At 40.6% G+C, this 20,831-nt stretch overlaps 1 protein-coding gene across 1 annotated transcript in view; it reads left to right on the forward strand.

The window, feature by feature from the left end:
* The first annotated feature begins 563 nt into the window (after nt 1–563).
* The window catches only part of angptl5 (angiopoietin-like 5), a 50,330-nt gene continuing 30,062 nt past the window's right edge, over nt 564–20,831 (forward strand). Inside the window, exons 1-6 of the mRNA XM_069892484.1 lie at nt 564–707; nt 14,674–14,851; nt 15,793–15,896; nt 16,685–16,778; nt 19,386–19,486; nt 20,335–20,455. Coding sequence (XP_069748585.1) covers nt 564–707; nt 14,674–14,851; nt 15,793–15,896; nt 16,685–16,778; nt 19,386–19,486; nt 20,335–20,455 — 742 coding nt within the window. The remainder of the gene's footprint in view (nt 708–14,673; nt 14,852–15,792; nt 15,897–16,684; nt 16,779–19,385; nt 19,487–20,334; nt 20,456–20,831) is intronic.

The raw sequence follows: 20,831 nt of genomic DNA on the forward strand, positions 1-20,831 counted from the left end.
AAAAGAGTGCATGCAGGAGTTGATCCGAGATGCCTGTGTAGCAGGCATCAGATCGGATTACATTTTCCAGCGACTGCTAGAACAGGGTGAGCTGAAGCTGCAGAAAGCCATTGAACTAGCTAAAACTCTAGAAGTAACCCTCCGCAACATGGACTCTTTCTCAACCAATAACATGGGCACCGCATGAGTGCTGCCATCTTGGGATGTGGGATCACTGGCTGCCCCATGTCTCAACCTGACAACAGTCGCAGCTGCCAGCAAGTACCCAAAGTGCTACCTCTGTGGCTAGTAGGAGCACCCCAGAAAATGCTGCCTGGCAAAGGCCATCATCTGTTCTGGCTATGGGAAGAAGGGGCATTAAATGAAGATATGCAAATCCAAGCAACCTTCTAACCCAAGCAGTGCTGAGTGTGAGCAGTGGGGACCACCACCATCTTGGACGATGTCACTTCCCACAAACAACAACAGCACCACTTTTGGAGCCAACACCTTGCACTCCGCCATCTTACCAGACCACGAGCCAGTACAGTGGAATAAACAGCAATGCTACTCTGGCTTCAGTCATGCTCGACCAAAGCAGCCCTCATCAGCTCATCAAGTCAATGATGGACATAGAATTAAATGGGCACAAGTCGAGCTGCCTGCTCGATCGCAGGAGCACAGAGAGCTTCATCCACCCCTATACAGTGCAGCGTTACTCCCTCGTGGTGAGTTAGAGAGTCTCCATGGCCTCTAAGTCCCACTCGGCAGACATCCACGGCACCTGCGTAGTTACACTGACCATGCGTGGTGCAGAATACAATAACTCCTCGTACCCGTGGTAATGGGGTTGGACTTTCTGTGCCACCTTAATAGCATCACCGTGGAATATGATGGACCTCATCTTCCCCCTCACTGTCTGCAACCAACAGTTTTTAAACCACCTGCCCTCCCCTCCAAAAGTCCCGCGGGCTCTCCATTCTCTGGATTCCCCCCCTCCCCCAACCTATGTTTGCCAACCTCTCCCCCCAACTGTAAGCCCGTCGCCACCAAGAGCAAGAGATACTGCACTGGGAACAGGACTTTCATCAAATCAGAGGTGAGATGGCTCCTGATCGAGGGGGAACATCGAACCCAGTACCAGCTCAGGTAGTGGTGGTTAAGAGTGGGGAAAAACACTGGTTATCAACTACAGTCAGATCATTAACAGGTTTACACACTGGATGCGTACCCTCTCGCAGAGCCTACATGGTAAACCAAATAGCCCAATATTGGGTATTTTCCACCAGTGACTTAAAGTGAGCATACCCCCAGCTCCTGATCAGTCTGGAGGATTGCCAGTATACCATGTTCGAGGGGGATGACCACCTCTACCACTTTCTGAAGGTCACCTTCGGGGTCACCAATGGAGTCTTCATCTTCCAGAGGGAGATGGACCAAATGCTTGATGAGCACAGCCTACTGGCCACATTCCTCTACTCGAAAATGTCACTATCTGTGGCCATGATCTGCAGGACCATGACGCCAACCTCCGGAAATTCCCCCAGACAGCCAAAAGCTTTAACTTCACCTACAACAAAGAAAAATGTGTATTCTACACATCATGCTTTGCTATACTCGGCTGTCTCATGGAGAATGGAGTTATTGGCTGTTGGAGCTCCCACTTCCCTACAGCCTCAAGACCCTGAAAAGGTGCCTGTTTTTTTTTTCTCCTATTATGCACAGTGGATCCCCAACTATGCAGCTAAGGCACGCCCCTCGTAAAAGCCAACTTCTTTCCCCTGTCAGCAGAGGCCCATGAGGCCTTCAACCACATCCAAGGTTGTATTTCCAAGGCCGTGATGCACTCTGTGGACAAATCCATCCCTTTCCAGGTGCATCTAACTTTGCCCTGGCCGCACACTTAACCAGGTGGGCAAACCCATAGTATTTTTCTCCCGCACCCTCCAAGACCCTGAGATCTGGCACTCCTCCATCGAGAAGGAGGCCCAGGCCATTGTTGAGGTGGTACGGCACTATCTTGCCGGCAAACGATTTACTCTGCTGACTGACCAATGTGCAGTTGCTTTTATGTTCATTAACAAACAGCGGGGTAAAATCAAGAGTGACAAGATTTTGACATGGAGAGTCAAATTCTTCACCTCTAACAATGATATCTTGTAATGGCCCAGACAGCTCAATGAGCCTTTGGATGCCCTGTCCCGAGAGAGTTGCGCCAGTGTGCAGATAGACCATTTACAAGCCCTCCACAATGATCTCTGCCACCCTGGGGTCACAAGGTTCTTCCATTCGTCAAAGCCCCCAACCTACCCTTTTCGGCCGAGGACATCAGGACAATGATCAGAAACTGCCAGGTCTGTATGGAGTACAAAGCACGTTTCTACCAGCCGGACAGGTCGCACCTGATTAAGGCCACCCACCACTTAGAACACTTGATCATGGATTTCAAGGGGCCCCTGCCCTCTTTGAACTGCAATGTGTTCTTCCTCAACGACATTGATGAGTACTTATATTTTCCATTTGCCATTCCCCACCCGGTCATGACAGCTGTCACCTTCATTAAAGCTTTGCATAACTTCTTCACCCTGTTCGGATACCCCTGCTATATTCATAGCGACTGGGGGTCTTCCTTCATGAGTGATGAGCTGCGCCAATATCTGCTGGCCAGAGCTATTGCCAGATGCAGAACCACCAGCTATAACCCCCGAGGGAACGGCTAGGTGGAAAGGGAAAAAGCCACTATCTGGAAGGCTCCTCCTAGCTCTGAGATCAAAAGGCCTTCTCGTCTCCCACTGGCAAAGGGTCCTTCCCAAAGCACTCCATGCAATCAGATCCCACTTGTGCACCATCACCAATGGCACGCCACATGAAGGTTGTTTCCCTTTTCCAGGAAGACCACCTCGGGGCCATGCTTCCAACCTGGTTGACGTCCCCAGGGCCAGTCCTGCTTTGAAAGAATGTGAGAAGTTGTTAGTCCGACCCACTGGTTGAGAGAGTCCACCTTATCCATATCCACGCCACCCCACCCCAAACACCTATGTGGCATACCCAGATTGGTGTGAGGACACTGTGTCTGTCCAGGACCTGCCACGCGTATGAGACATCGGGACTCTAGCTGACCAACCAGTACATTCATCTCCCTCGATCATTCACCACATAACATGTCACCATACCCCAGCCCCCGCCAAAAATGTCTCAGTTCAGTCACCAGACACCCCACCCACCGACAACAACCAGACCATCCAAGAGTCAATAGCTGAGCCACTGTTGGAGCTACAACAATTACTGAACAAACTGAATTTGTGATTGACGTGGAACCTATTTCACCCTGCCCCGTCAAACTTCTTTTAAAAAGGAGGTGAATGTGGTGGAACCACTGTTAATATGTGTATGGCTGGCCAGCCTCTTGCTGATTGTACCTGTGGCTCCTCCCCTTGATTCCCCAAATAAAGGCAGCAATGCCATAACCTCTCCCCCAGAACAAACTCAGGTCTCGAATCAGCAAAATGAGTTGTACCTTCTGTTTATTGTAATAAAAGCCTATCAGTCAGGTAATGTCAAGGCTTTGGAATTATTGATAGTACATTAGCTGTAAATCTGAAAAAAATAATTGAAAATCCTGAAGATAGTAGGTTAGGATACAACTAAAGAAAAAGAACGGACTTTTCAGCTCGGAAACCTTTAATCAGAATAAGAGGATATGCATATTTTTTTCCATGCAAGTTCAGAAGATGTAGCTCCTACCCTCTCACTTTTCATCTTTCAAACACTTCTAGGTAAAGCTGAAGATGTCCATAGCCCCATTCACACTAGCACTTTAACCCAGTAATTAACCACAAATCTACTACTTAACATGTCAGTGTGAACGCTCGTGAAATGGTATGCAGGCATCAGATTGCCCCAGGATGAACCGCCTAGGGATCATCGCAGGTTCATTTTAAATTGGTATAGTGGTTAGCCCAGTGTGAAATGGTCAAGGGGTACGCTGGGTCAAATTAGGATAGTCGCCCCTTTGCTCTATGATGTCAGGTGGTGAGTGTGAAAAGGTGTAGATAACTGGTTAACATTAGTCCAGTATGAATGGCAAAAATGCTATTTTGAACTGGTTCATTGAACTGCCAATTTACCATTAGCCAGTATGAAAAGGGCTGTGAAACATGTTCACATTGGGCGACCTGGTATACCAATCAAAAACAGATCGACATTGATACTAACTCCCTAGGCACCATGCAATCATGGGAACTATCAATAGTCAGTCTCCCCTGCACCCCCCTCCGCCGAAGTCACCGACCCCATCAGTCGCCCCCCCATTAGTCACAACCCACCATCAATCACCACCCCCCAGTCAGTCACCTTCCTCATTGTCAGTTGCCACCCCAACCATTAATCGCACCCCCTTCCAGCAATGACCTGCTGCCACAAATGTTGAATTGGAGTGGCATTCGCAACAACGGCAGTTCATGGCCCACCCACTCTCCCCTCCCATGGCAGAGACCTCTCTCCCCTCCTGATCGTGGCTCTACTCTCCCCCACCGCAGCAGAGACCTCTCTCCTGCTGATCGTGGCATCCCCTGGGGCAGTGACCTCACTCCCCCCGATTGTGGACCCCCCTCTCCCCCCAACTGTGGTAGTGACCTCTTTCCCCCTACCCCCAATCCAGGCCCTGTGGCAGTGACCCCTCTCTTCCCCCGATTGCGGCAAGCACAAGTTTCTCTGTGATGCCAGCTGATAGATTTATGTGTGTTAGTCAGTCTTGTTGATGATCAGGAAGCAGAGGACTAACATAGTGAAAGGAGGTACAATGACAGAAGGAAGCTGGTGACCACCTCAACAATGTGAGCTAAAGTTGAGGAGCTTAATGCATATTTGTGAAAGAGAGTTTTATATGAAATATGGGCACAAATCTGAGTTGAGAAATTGCTTATCCCAATAATGGTATCACTTGAACCACTAATGAAATGGATTATTTATTGTTGTATGTTTCAAAATACAATAAAAAAGCTTCATTTTGTTTGCTACCGAGGCAAGTCATTTCGTACAGCAGCTAGTGCAATAATAATAAATAATGAAGACAGCAATGTATGAAGTGGTATCACAATAAGTCAAATAGTGCAGTGTATAGAAAAAAGTACAAAATCATAGTGCAGGATGTAGAGAAAATTACAGGTTAAAAAAATGCAAGGGCATCTTTTTTTTTTTAAACAGAGTGGACTCTACTTAACAGCAGGAAAGAGACTCCTTGAATCAGAAGGTTCATATTTCCAACTATGTGTATATTCTGCCTGATGAAGTCCTGGTGGTGGTTGGTGGGGGGGAGGGGGGAGGGGGGTGGAGAAGTGAGTATGGCAGGGGTAGGAGGAGTTATTTCCCAAGATATTGGAAGGTATAATTTGAGTTGATGGAGGGGATATTGGTTTCATGATGGCCTGAACTGCATTTACTCTTCTGCAGTTTTTTGTGGTTTTGGCTAGAGCAGTTCCCGTTCCAAGCTGTGATGCGTGTGGATGGAATACTTCCCATGGTGCATCTGTAAAATTTAAGAGATCTTGGGCTCATGCTGAAATTGCTCAGGCTTCTGAAAAAAAAATAAAGATTTGTGTATGCTTTTTTGGTTATCACATTGATGTGGTGGACAAGGACAATTTTTTTGGTGACAAAAACTATTAGCAACTTAAAGCTCTCCACCATCCACACACACAAAACAGAAGTCAATATCCAGATCCTTTGTTTTCATATTGAGGGAAAGGTTGCTAAGATGATAGTATGCTACCAGGCTCCATATCTCTTTCCCATACTGCATCTTCTTGTTTGAGATCTGGCAAAAAACAGTCCTATCATCTGCAAATGTGGACAGAGTAAGTGCAGTGTTTAGCTACACAGTCATGAATGTAGACGGGCAGTAATGAAGGGCTGATCATGTAGTTTGCGGGGTTGGATAATTGTGAAAGAAGTGTGGTCACAAACCCTCACTGTTTATGCTCTACAGCTCAGGATGTTGAGGATCCAGTTTCGGGAGGGGAGTGGTGGTGCTGATACATGTATCTTATAGTTTTGGGATAAGCTTATTTGAGACTGTGGTATTGAAGGCAAAGCAGCAGTTAATGAATAGGAGTTGGGTATAGGTGCCTTTGTTGTCCTGATATTCCAGGGCAGAATGCAGAGCTTCCTATATTCCAAATTGAGGAAAAGGGACAATATTGTTCAATATATTATAAGGTTATATATTTTATTATGAATTGCAATATATTGATGTTGCTGTTTTCACTATTCAATTCGGTGTTCTATTCTCCTCATGTATTGTTTACTATATGTTTAATAAAAAGATTGAAACAAACTTACTGCTCCAGCTGATTTGTAACAATTACATTAGATGTACCTTCCATGATTCTCTTTTTTTTTAAAATTTTTTTTTCTAAAGTTTGCAGTCTTGTCCAGAATTTCTGCAAGAACTCTGTGAGTTCAACCCAGTCCAGACAACAGCACATAATCTTGGTCTCATGCTTTATTGCAATTCCAGGGGATAATTATAGTTTTATAGATGGAATGTTGAACTAACAACCTATTTTCCCTTTCAGCGAGATATGAAAGATCCCTTAACACTAGGTCAAAGTTTAGAGGAGGAGTTCTTGGTCAATATTTACATAAACATTTGAAACAGAAAGGGTATTTTAATGAATGATTTTTTTTTTCTTGATATCACAAAATTCAATAGAATAAAGCTGAAAATTAATTGTTTCTGACCAGAAAAATCAGATATTTTTGCTGGGATTAAGTAATTAATTTAACATCTTAATGATTGAAATTATATTGACCTGCCTAAATAAAATTATCTGTTTATCGTGAAACAAAGAATTTCTGGAAGCAGTTATTAGGTCAGACAGCATAGTTTTGGGTGTGAACTCTTTGTCAAGCAATTCTTTGTTTGCTCAAGATTCCATTGCTCTCTGGGACAAAGATTTTCAACATTTATAATTCTCTAGTTGAAGAGGACATTTTATTTTCATGTTAAATCCTAAATGTCCATTTTCTTTTCTTGAGACCATGATTTTTCAGTCAGTGAACCTCATAAGTTCTAAGTGTAATGGTTTGAATTGAATTCCATGTTGGAATTGATTTTTAATAATTTCATCATGGGAAATTATGTTTCCATCTCCCATGACCGTAACCTCATGTTGCCTAGACTCCACTTTAACTCTCTGAATCTCTCCAATGTTTTCCTTAAATACCTTTTAAAATGTACTACTTTGACCATTGTGTTTTGTGAATTAGTGACAAAATATTGTTTATTATTATTTCTATCACTCTGGGTTGTTTTGCAATACTAATTTATAAACTATTGCAAATATATATGTTAATGGAAGTCCAACATTTCTAATTGTATGAAAATGATATTTACATGCATCTTTTAGTTATCATGGTATAGAAAAGACCATTCAGTTTAAGTGTTACAAGCCAAGAGGACCCCAAAACCCAGCAGCAATAGATATTCACCAAGACAAATGGTTACTGGAACAAAAGTTGCTTTTAATTACCTTTAAACATGAAAGCAGAATCATATTTTAACATCACTATTGACTTAACTAACTTAACCCCCTTCTAACTCTAAACGCACGTTGTCACATTTGTGGCCCGAAATATGAAGTTAATAAAACATCGAACGCAAGTTTTATCAGGTAAACTTCTCAGTGTCTTTATTCTCCAGTTTCCTTTGTTCTCCTGCTTGTGCTCTTATCTCTCTCTCATACCACGTGACTTCCGGTACATCTCATACATATTCATTATCATGACATCCCTCCTTTAATCAGAAATAAACTTTACCTTCACTTACCAATATCCCTCGGAAACCTACAAACATCATAACTAATGGTAATACTATAACTCAACTACATAAAATTTACTTCCTACAGCACTCATACATGCACTTTATGATATAAGATTAAAATACTGTCCCAAAGTTCTTATCAAAACTATGGCACAAAGTCTTCGTATCGTTTGGGCGCTTTCCGGTTTCGTTTCGGCCTGCCTGCGATATTGTCGTCGCTTCTCGGTTGTTCACTCTCAGCGTCGGAAATACTACTCGCCACGGCTTCGGGTGTTTCTGGTGCTCTAGTCACTTCATCAGGAGTGCTGGTAACTGCCTCTGGAACATCATCAGGTCTCTCAGTTTCAGCATCTCGTATTGGCCTTTCAACCTCTTCGCTCGATGTATCTCTGGACTGGTACCTTTTTACACCTGATACATTTCTCTTATACAGGACTCCAGTCGGAGACTTGACTGTCACCATACTGCCACTTCTGGATACGACAGTATAGGGTTGATGGTAATAAGGTGTGTCTAGCTTACCACCAGTTTCATGCCTCACTAGAACATTATCTCCTGGCATGATGTCTGAGTACTTGGCTCCACGTTTCAAATCTGTGTACAGCTTTGCTGCACCTTTCTTTTCAGCATCGTGGTCCCTCATCTCGTCTCGGATTTCCTTTATTTCTAGCATTTTTGTGCGGATTTTTCTCCCAAAAAATGCTTCTGCAGGACTTTCTCCAGTGGTTGCATGAGGCGTTGCTCGATAGACAGCCACATAAGATAGCAATGCTTCTCGCCAATTTTGTCCTTCTGGTGTGCAATCCTCAATCGTTTTTCAATGGACTGATTTTGTATCTCTACTTCTCCGTTGGCTTGCGGCCATTTCGGAGTTACTTTATGATGGTGGATACCTGTGGTCCTCGTGTATTCCGCAAATGTCTCTGAAATGAATTGTGGACTATTGTCAGAGTATAATGTAACAGGTAATCCATATCTTGCGAATATCTCTGCTAATGCTTGTATTGTTTTTTCAGTGGTTGTGGACTTCAACACCACGTACTCATAGTATCTGCTGTAGTAATCTACCACTACCATAATTGATTCACCCGTCGGTAAAGGTCCAAGAAAATCAACAGCTACGTCGATCCATGGTCCTGTCGGGAGTTGCGTACTCCGGATCGGTTCTGGCGGATTACTCCTACTTGTGATTTGACATCCGTGACAAGTTTTAACAAATTTCTCTGCGTCTTTATCACAACCTGGCCACCATACCTTGGTCCTGAGGTTTTGCTTGCTACCAACAATACCTAGGTGTCCTTCATGCGCTCAGGATACGATCTTCGGTCTCAATCTTTGCAGTATCACCAATCTGCAACCTCTTAATACACACTGTCCGATGCAACAAAGTTCGTCTCTAATGGGAATGTAAGCCTTGTGAGTACACTTGTCCGATTGTCCACTCTGTATGCATTCTCTTACTTCCATGAGTTCTGGATCACGTTCGGATTCTCTCTCGACTTCCTTTGTAGTCACAGCTTTCGGTGTCGACTGAATAGCTACGAAGCGTACAAAGCTCTCTGTTTCTGTTCCCAAATCTGACTTGGAATGTGGACCACCATCCTTCACCAATCTGGACAGCGGATCTGCAATGTTTGCTTTCCCTGCAATGTACATTACTTTATATTTGTAGGGTTGTAGTCTGAGTACCCATCTCTCTATTCTGGCACATGGTTTGGATCTAGGTGCATAGATTACCTCTAATGGCTTATGATCTGTGATGAGTTCAAATTCAATACTGTATAAATATGCATGGAACTTCTCACAGGCCCATACAAGTCCGAGTGCTTCTTTCTCTGTCTGAGAGAATCTTCTTTCCACATCTGATAACGATCTACTGGCATAGGCAATGATTCTTGGTCCTCCATCATACATCTGGACCAACACAGCTCCTAAACCAACCGGGCTGGCATCCGCTATGACTTTAGTTGATGCCGCCGGATCGTAATATCCAAGAGTTTTTGCATCTGTCAGGCTTTGCTTCAGCGCTGTGAACGCTTTCTTCTGCTCAGATCCAAAATGAAATGGTACACCTTTCCTGGTTAGTTTCCTTAGTGGTTCTGCCACTGTAGCGAAATTAGGAATGAACTTTGCACAAAAATTGACCAATCCCAGGAAACTCCTCACCTCTGTTGCGTTCTGAGGTGCACGTGCCTCTGCAATAGCTTTCACCTTGGCCTCTGCGGGGTTTAGTCCTTCCCGTGTAAGTCTGTGTTCCATGAAGTCCATTTCTGACACACCGAACTGGCACTTGTTTCCATTCACTGTAAGGCCTGCCTCCTGTAGTCTAGATAGTACACGCCTCAACCGTTTGTCATGCTCTTCCTTCATTGGTGCATGGACTATGATGTCATCAGAAATGTTGGCAACTCCAGGAATGCCTTGAATCACTCGATGGATTTCATACTGGTAGATCTCCGAAGCTGCATTAATTCCAAATGATAGTCTCTTGTAATGATACAATCCACAGTGAGTCACAAATGTTGTTACATCTCGGGAACCTGGATCCAGCTCTAATTGATGATAGCCCCATTTCAGATCAATTTTTGAGAATACCTTGCTGGTAGTTAGTTCTTGAAGTATTTCCTCCACTGTTGGTATAGGGTGTCGTTCTCTAATTATAGCTTCATTGGCCATTCTCATGTCAACACATAGTCTTATGTCACCCTTTGGTTTGGGCACAATCACTACGGGACTGACCCATTGTGTCGAATGTTCCACCGGTTTAATAATGTCTTGTTTGATCAATTCTTTAATTTTGGCTTCGACTTTCCCACGAAGTCCAAACGGAGTTCGGCGCATTGGTTGTGCCTTGGGTTTGACCGTTTCATCTACCGCTAGCTTCAATTGTCGACCTTTCAGCTTTCCTACTCCTTGGAAGACTGCGGGGAATTCTTGCTTCATATCCTCGTATGACTGAATTGAATTGACACAAGCTCCAATATGAAGTATTGCCAGGTCTTGTGCTGTGCTTCTACTCAGCAATGGTTCTCCCCTCTCTTCTATGACCATAAACTCTGCTTCGGTGTACTTATCTCCAGCTTCAACAGTTGCAGTAAAACATCCAATGGTCTGCAATGGCTTGGTTGCTGTGTATGGATACAGTTTCTTGGAACACTTCTTTGAGGTACAGATGATCTTTTTCCTTTTCAACTTCTCCCATAAATGTCGATCAATCACATTACTGTCACTGCCTGAGTCTACAATGACCTGCACTGTCACTCCACCAATGATCACTGGGATCTTCTCATGATGTATATCATTCAACGTAATTTGGTAACAACTCTGTCCCTCCTGGGTATCATCATCGTCACCGTCTATCTGGCGAATGGTATATTTCTTTCCAGGATACTTTCCTTTCCCCCAGGCTTTGCCTTTGGAAGTTGTACTCTTCCTCTTCTGGTCTGCATTGGACTTGCTTTTGCACTTCTTTGCAAAGTGGTCCTTACCTCCACACTTTCTGCAAACTTTGCCTTTGGCCAGGCAATATGGATCTTTTCCAAAGTGACCTCGGTTTCGATAACACTCCACGTCTTGTGTCGATGTATATCTTGGCTGGTTATGGCGATGTGAGAGCCTCTTAATTTGCTAGCTTGAGTTGTCTTTCAGGGACATGGTATGAAATTGCCCTTCAACAGCCTCTAATGCAGCAGCAATGGCTAAAGCATCGGTGAGTTCCAACTCACTCCCTCTTTCCAGTAGACGTCTTCTGAGTTTATCTGATCTGCAGTGCTGTACGACTTGATCCAATAATTGGTTGTCCAAATCAGCTGGCATGTAATTGCATCCAACAGCTAGCTGGCGTAGTCTCGTCACGTACTGAGCAATCGTCTGGCCATCTTCTTGTCTCGTTCTCCGAAACAAATGGCGTTGAAATGTAGCATTCGGTGTCACTACATAGTGTGCATTTAATGCATCTACCGCTTTCCGGTACTCATCTTTTCTTCCAGTATTCAAAAGTGTCTTAAATGTTTCCCAAACTGCGGGTCCCGCAGTGAAAAGAAGTAACGCCCTCCTCTGCGCTTTTTGTTCAACCGTACCGGTATCTAGAAATAGGCCACGACTGTCGGTGTAGGATTCAAATTCTTCCAGCCATGCCTTCCACTTCACTCTTACAGTGCTTGCATCACCTGTTGGGTCAAAATGAGCAATTCCACTATGTGTAAGAAAGTCACTGTCTGCACCAGCCATGAGGAAATATTCCAGCCCCAAAAGTATTGAGTCAAAGAGAAAATTCTTATCACCTTGAAGTTCTCTTTAATCCTCTGTAATCTTCTTTAGTCTTTAATTTTCTTCAAGCTTCTTTCATCCTCGTCGCCACTGTCACATTTGTGGCCCGAAATGTGAAGTTAATAAAACATCGAACGCAAGTTTTATCAGGTAAACTTCTCAGTGTCTTTATTCTCCAGTTTCCTTTGTTCTCCTGCTTGTGCTCTTATCTCTCTCTCTCATACCACGTGACTTCCGGTACATCTCATACATATTCATTATCATGACACACGTGTATGTAATGTGTGCGTACATTCAGAAAAATTCTTTGATTCACAGTCCAATCTCACTTTTCATTCCTCCAAGTTCAGTGGTTGCAGGCAATTCTTATACTGTGCACAGAATTTAACATTTATGAAGTTCACCAGGCTTTGGTGCTTGAAAGGTAAATGATTAACGCTCAGGAATATCCTTGTTGGTTTTCAGAGAGAGATTTGTTGTTCCAGGACATCCATAACTGATTCCTTTTTAATCACCCATTCCAGTGTCTTGCTGACAAAACTTGCCCCCTCAGGGTTCTCCAGATGATAACCTCTTTCTTTCAGGAGACCACAGAGTTCCTTTTTGTTTCTCTTATTCCAAATTAAATGTTAGATAGCCAGCCCTCTCCTCTGGCATGACCCACAAGGACTTTAACCAGGCAGAACCAAGAAATCACAACTCATCTTCCAAATGGGGTTTTCCATAAGCTTGCCAGCTTGTCCTGTTCCAGTCCCAGCTGCTGTTGCTGTCTGTAACACTGTAGAACATCTCACACACACACACACACACACACACACACACACACACAGCCTGTTTGACTCTCTGCGTGCAAAACCACATGACCCTCTTAGAACAGCAAGCTCCCCTCCAGATAGAAGGCAGTTCTGTCACGCTCTTTCATTTGTTGCCTTTTTGTAAGCAACAATCCATTAGTGAAGTCTCTTGGGCACTCTCCAAAGCACTTGCAAAGGCTGTGGAGCCAATATATCTAGCATTGAGAGCTCCAGTATTTCAAATAAGATCTGTTTTAAAGTGTTTGTATGTGACTTACTCTAACAATCCTTTCCCAATTTATCTCCCCAAAACATATCTATATATTCTGTCACATAAGCAACATCCTGGGGAGCAGTTCTGTCCCCCTTTTTCTTATTTCCTAGTACATAACATCTCTTTATGTATGCCCAACAATCTTCCCTGATTCTTACTGCTATCAATCAGTCATCATTTTCAGCTGCCAATGAACCTACCACCATATTTTTCAGATATGGAATGAAACTGGAGCACTTCCAGCACCCTAGATCAGGTTGAACCTTAGTCTCTGAAGCGTGGCACAGCAGCACAAAGAGCTGAACCATTGTATTGCCCTCATCATTCTACGTACAATCTGGCAGCAAAGTTACAATAAAATAGAGAATGATTTTCTGCATGGCAATTCTAAGTGAAAAATCCATTTCTGATCTTCAGCCTTCTGCAATGAGAATTAAAACAAAATACACTTACTGAACTATGCTAAGATTCTTTCCAAAGGCAGGACAATTTTTTTTTTTTTTTTTAGTTGTTGCATCCTCCTTTGGAAAAAGGCGGAATCAGAATTTGTACACGATTTGTTTCCAACATTAAAAGTTGCCCTTTTTGTTTATAAACATTTTGAGGATTAATCTAGTATTGCTGATTTAAATCAGAATGGAATTCCATAAAAGTAAAAAAGACAGTAACTGCAAATTTTCCATTACATTATTCTATATTTAATTTTGTACTTTGCTTGTAAAATAAACTGACGCACACACTTTTCCTATTACAACCAGATGTAAATCTGCAGTTGGCCAAATTTCTCCCCATTCAAATGCCAAACAACCATTTTGTCAGAAATCTGTACTTGAACCAGAACTTCAGTGGAAAGTTAAAGCTGAATAAAAATGAAGCCATGGAAGTTTAAAATGATCATACAAATCCTTATCCATTTAAGTGCAAGTACAGAAGATCCTTTTGTGAGAAACAGCACACTGTTATTCAACTCCATGGTGGTAAATACTTAAATTAGATATTTAGAATTTGTTGAGTTTTATGCTGGTTAACTTTTACTGGACAGCATAGTCTTACATTGATAAAAAATACATGTCAAAATTGTCGCTATTTTTGGAAAAAATTAGTATGGTAGATATTTTTCTTTTGTACTCACCTTCTCTCATTTTTTGTGTGTCTACCTCTCTATTTTATTTAGGATAACCTCTTCTTTACCTTAGTGGCTCAAATATATATTTTTGCTTCTAAATGTGATGATTGTGGGCTGAAGTTCTCCCAGATTCAGGTTTCGTTTGCTATTATGGTTGCATGATGTATTGTTAGAGGTACTAGCTCCAAGTACCTGAAATGTTTAGGGTATATCTTGGCATGGTATTGACATGTTCTTCAATAGTGTGTTGCTCAGCAATGTGTGTACTAAAATGTATTATTTTGCCCATTAAAATTATGCTATAGTTCAAGTACATTTGCTGATATAATTTTAAGAAATTCTGGAGAAGCCTTATGAGTGAATTAGTCTGTGTAGGTAATGGCAAATTAAATATTTCTCTACAAAACAGGATACTGGAGAAGACATTTTAAATATCTCATTAGCAAACATCAGTCAACCAACTGGAAATGAAATTAGAGCCAGAAGCCACAACTTTCCGGCAAATATTCCAAATAAAACCTTGGACAGAATCAGACCATGTGAGATGCCAAGAAGAATATCAAAAGAAGAAAAGTTTTATCTGTGCAGTATGTAATGTATTCAGCATGATGTACAAAAGGGAGTTAAAAAGTAAACTAAATCTTGATGAATACAATTAATTGTTGATTAAATTTTAGTGTTGCCCTCATTGAAAATTACACTAAATGTGGTATAAATTGTGATGTTAGATTAAATTAGCTAAGATGAAGTTTATAAGACATGTCAGAGTGACGTTCTTCATAATTCATTATCCACTAAAGGACCTTTCTACCCCTCACACAAAACACAGATTCTCAACATTCCAAAATAGAGCAAATGCAAATATAAAATGGCCCATGGTAAATTAAGTTGACGTGAATGAATAATGAAATTTGTGTTTGTGTTAAGCAAAACCCTGCTGTGTGCATGTTTACTAGCAATGTAAAGTTCTTACAACAAAATTACAAGTAAAACTGCCAAATGGTATTGACAATAAGTCACATTTCCTTACAATTTTACAAATTACATGGATGCGGTGAGAAAATCCATTTTTGTTGCTCATGGTACATAATGTTGCAACTGGAGACAGTTGCAAGACCTTTCGTAAGATTGACTTTGGTTGTTTCTGGCCTCTTGCAAATATTGTATGGATGCACTGTTTTGCATAAGTTGACATTCATTCCAGAAACACCAGCTGAATAGATGATGCTCAAGTTCATGAGCAGGAAATTTTCAGCAACAATACTTTTTTGATGAGAGTTCCAAGGCAGGGGAGCTGCCACATTGACCCATTCCACTAACATCCCGTACTCATTAAGAACTCCAGTTGAGGAACTCCATTTTTCTCCCTTATTCCTATTTTTCCTTTTGCCCAGTACTTAATAGACTTTTTATTGTTCAAACCTTGCTAAAATGTTCCACAACCTAGCAGTCTTTTGTTAAAGCCATTTACAACTAAGATTAATGATCACTACTGCAAGAAATAAATATCAATTCAATATTTTAAAAGGAAATTTACGTGCAACTCTTGCTTCATATACAAGAAATACCCAAAAACTTGTTCGAAATATGATGGAAAGGCAGCAACAATCTTTGGACGACTTAGCAAAACAGGTAACAATCACAGTCATACATTTTGAAATGCAATAGACTGCAGATGATGGAACCTGGGTAATAAAACCTGCTGGAAGAACTCAGTGGTTAGAAACTGCCTCAGATCAGAGTGGAGAGGGAAGATAGCCAGTACAAAGAAGAGAGGAGAAGGATGAGGCAAGGGGACCGAGAAGAATTGAAGTTCATGGTACCAGGTGGAGGAGGGAGAGGGGTGGAGATGGGAGGTAGAAGCAGGTGGTTGTCAGTGAAAGTGGACAGGTAGAAGAATAGGACAAACAGGGCTAGGTGGGGGTGGGGAGGGTGAAGGTGGAGACAGCTGATGGAGGGTGATAAGCAGCAATGCTAAAGCTTCCGGTCCAGGAATTTTATAAGTAAGAAAATTGATAATCTATTTTGTTAATTTAGGTTAAATTTCTGTGATTAGCAACATGGCAAAGTTGGAGGCTTTCTAAGTGTAGCAACATTTAAACTGAATTTTGTCTAATGTAAAAGAAAGGAATTTTTTTCTCCTTATCATTAGTGAGGTGTGGTCATTTTATAAATCACTGTTGATTACTCAGCTACACTCATGGTAGTTCAGCTGCCAACTAAGTAATTAGGGTGGTTCTAAGCATGATTTTACATAGATGATTTTTTGAGCTGGGAATACTAAAGTACAGTATATCAGATTAGAAAACTGGAAGCCGGAGTTGCAGCTGTCACAAAATTTCCCATCTTTTTTCTTGAAAGGAATATTGGTAATACAATATATTTAAATGGTTGCAATAAATATATGTATATTTTAACAGATGAGTGAGTTGATGAACAGAGTCCATTTTTTAAATTCAGAGCTTCTGAGAACTGATATTCATCAATTTCCTACCAGACCAGTTCAGTCACATGGTGAGTAGTGATTCAAGTTGGCCGGCATTAGTAATGCTCTGAAATTATAGTCGCTATACTGATGTTAGACCACTCTATTTATTGTTGAAATCATAATTGTCCTTGGGCCAATTTATGTCTCAGTATCTTCACAATATTGAACAAATCAGGGATGTAGGAGACTGGAAATTTGGCAGTACATCATTCCATTTGCTTTTTACAATCTGCTTCACTTCTAAGACTTTGAATTTTACCTGTAAGTGACATATGCAATCTTAGTAATAACCCAACAAATGACATGAGCTGCCATGCAGTCATTGTAGATTTGTGTAAGTATGAAGGGTAGAAAAAGGTTCAGCACAGAGGTAAAGTTTATTCAAGAATCACAAAGCAAAAGACTGAAAATGGTGAAAATCAAAGATAAAGGGAATTCATGAAATAATCTGTAGATTATCAATCAATGGAGAAATTGGATTAACATTTCAGATTCATGACCTTTCAGCAGAACTAGGCAGTTACAAAATAGATGTGTTTCTAATTTCAGAGCAAGGGGAGAGGGATGGAGAACACAGAGGGAATGCTGAAGTTCTAAAAATAAGTTTTGGACCTGAAATGCTACTCTGATTCTACCTGATCTTCTGGGTAATTTTAGCATTTACTGTTTTTATTTCAGATATGAAATATCTGCAATATTTTTGGAATGTTTGTGATAGGATGGAGACCGAAAGAAAATAGATGACATGGACAGGTGTTGATTGAAAGAGTAAAAGATTGTTAATAGCAGCCAATTTGAAGGAAGTATGAATAGAGAGAAAGGAATGAGGATCGGCACTGACGACCCACATTTCAACTTGATCCTTCCATCCAAATCATAATAGATCATGAACGAATGGACTCAGTATCCTATTAATCATTCTTCCAATACAAAAGTGACCTTTTTGTCTGTCTGCACCCCATATTCAATCCATGCCTGTATATTACCCCAATGCTGTGAGCTCAAATTTTGTTTTATAACCCTGTGTGTAGCATTTAATCAAAGACCTTTTGAAATGACAATGACATCTTTACTTATTCTGCTAGGTACAACCTCACAAAACTCTACAGACACTTGCAAACATGATTTCGTTTCATAAATTCATGTTAAATCAGTTCATACTTATATCACCCCTTCCTTAATAATAGGTTCCAGCATTTTCCCTATTACATCACATTAACTAGTCTGGAGTTCCCTTTTTCTCACTCTTTACTTTAAATAACAGGTTTCCATTTGATACCCGTTATCTTTACCTAATCTGACATGTATATGACTCCACACCTATCAACCTGCAGTTGACTCTTAATTTCACAGTTTAGGGCAATTGGGGGTGGAAAATGAATGCTGACATTATTAGTGATGGCCACATCCATTGAATTACAAAATAAACATTGTTTCAACAAAATACATTGCTGTTGGCCATTTGGCCAATACCTGTGACATAAATACCATTTAAAGTGCATTCCACATTGTCCTCAATGGTGCGTGTAGAACATCCTTCCACATTGCTCATTATCATGTGAAATTCTTGTGAACTACCATTATCAGTACTTCCTTTCTAGATCAGTGGTACATATCTGACTTTATTGCACTAAAAACATCATGTTCTTCTGACTGGACACAATTGCGTCAAATGTTTTCATGTATACAGTGAGCTGAACTATGTCCAAAAATATTGCCTTACAGCACATAAATTTGCCACCCATCTACACTTACAGTAACCAATTAATTTACCAAACATTTTTTTGGCCTGGTGGGTGGGGGAGAGGGACCATAGTTTCTACAAAAATGCATACATTCACAGGATGAACATTTAAACTCCACACAGACAGCAGGTTGGGATCAATCACAGGAGCTGAGGCATTGTGCCACTGTGCTACCTGAGCATCATTTAGTTTTCTGCACCATTTTTATTTATTAAAAAGAAATCCAAACCAATTTTTACAACCTTTAGAAATAATTCCACATAGTTTCTTTTATAAAACTGTTGTTTTGTGTCATGTCATCTTGGCATAAATCCAGTTACCAGCTATATGGCCATTACATGCATTTTCCTACCTGATTTAGGTTTGGAGAGCCTCATTTTCTAGTTCAAAACATCATATGCAGTAGTGGTTAGGTTTTGGAAGCAACAAGTCACCTGTTCAATGAAGCACAACATCCCACCCAAAGGTTTTCTTGATTAATTTGACAGCTGGCCAATCAATATCTTCAGGTTTCTGATATTCAATGACATTGAGAAAGTTTCTATTATTTTTGAAAGAATGAATCATAATATTGACTTTAAACTCTCACTAATAAATAAAAGCAGGTAAAGATGGAAATAATTAACAAATGTAACTTCCTATTGTACTCTTGGTGCTCAAAGCTCTCTTGAAATTTGCAGATCATGTGCCTGGAATCAAGTGCCATTTCCACAGCTTAAACACAACCAGTGCTGTTCAATAAGTTTGAGATAATGCCAAAGTCCTAGGTTTGTGCATTGATATTTACTAAAAAAATTACTAAGGTTATTATTTAAGAAGTAAGAAAATGTAACTTTGCTGCATTTAAATATAAAAGCAATTGAAAATATTTGTTTACAATTATTTCAGGTTTCGACTGTACTGATATAAAAGACACTGTAGGGTCATTATCCAGAGCACCAAGTGGAATCTACATAATTCAACCAAAGGGTGCTGATTACCCTTTTGAGGTAATTATGAGAACCTAATTCAACTATCTGATGTAGAGCTGGGGCTTTCCTTTGGTTTGGGGCCCAGAAGGGTGTGAAGTTGGGGGGGAAAGCTTGAATAAGTAATCAGACTCCGAGTGAAAGAAGTTGGAATGCAAGCTGGATGACATTGGAATTGAAATAACTCATTTGTAAAGGCCTAAGAAGCTTCTGATACCTCAGTGCATTAAATTCTCAACAGGGAGGAGTCTATATTAGTAGCAAGTAGAAGGAAATAATTCATGAATTTGAGAAGGAACTATCTCTGAGTGGGGAGAACATAGTGTGTGGCAGGTGTAGGGAGAGTAAAGGAAAGGTGATGAATCTACACGGTGAGCTAAGGAAGTTAATGAGTGTAGTAAGATGAAGTAGAAAACCGATAAAGTGCCAAAAGTTAGTAGTAGGTATGAAGATTGGTAAAAGTTCAGAATTCCGCAATAGACCACCAAAAAGAGAAAATAAACTATGAGGTCAAACTAACAATAAATGTAAAATCTGATTATAAAAGCATCTTCAAGTACAATAACAGGCAGACACTAAAAATATGGCCAGTATGACTTTAATCTTTCCTCTTTTTTTCCCTCCTGAGCAGCAGTGTATGTTGTACTACACTCTTTATGCTCTCTTTGTTGTCTTGAAATAAAGATTTTTCCTCATACTTCCTAGTGATAAAGTTTATTTTTTAAGATTCAGCTAATAAATACTCTCTCTTAGATCCTATTGAATCTCGGTAGTCTTTTGGCACTAAATGGATATATTTTCAACTAGTTATGACTTATTTCTCACCAAATTACCTATCCTCAAACTCTAGCTGCATTTGTTTTATGTAGGTTTTCTGTGAAATGGATTTACTGGATAGTGGCTGGACTGTGATTCAAAAACGGATTGATGGAACCATTGAATTTGTGCGAACCTGGGCAGAATATATGGATGGCTTTGGTGATCTTGGTGGTAAGCATTCATGAAGAATAAAACAGTTAAAAGTTGTTATATTTCTTATTCCACCAATCTGTGAAATCAAATTTTAGTAGAGTATAAAAAGTGCAGCCATTTTTATAATGTGAATGTAGGCAAGTAATCATAGATGACTTTCTATTCTATTATTCAAGTCTGATGTTTGAACATTGTGAAATAGATAGTTTTTTTTAAATGCTGTGTTGAGCAAATTACTTTGTTTTTTCTTCCAATTTCTGAGCATTTAAATGTGTTATTCTAAGCAATTTTTCCCCTTCTACTTTTATTAACTGAAAATTGCTTTATTAAAACACTGATTTCAACATTATTAATAGACATATTAATAAACAGTATTTGTTTTGCTTCCTTCTGT

This window comes from Narcine bancroftii, chromosome 7 (genome assembly GCF_036971445.1).
Source record: "Narcine bancroftii isolate sNarBan1 chromosome 7, sNarBan1.hap1, whole genome shotgun sequence".
Taxonomy (NCBI): domain Eukaryota; kingdom Metazoa; phylum Chordata; class Chondrichthyes; order Torpediniformes; family Narcinidae; genus Narcine; species Narcine bancroftii.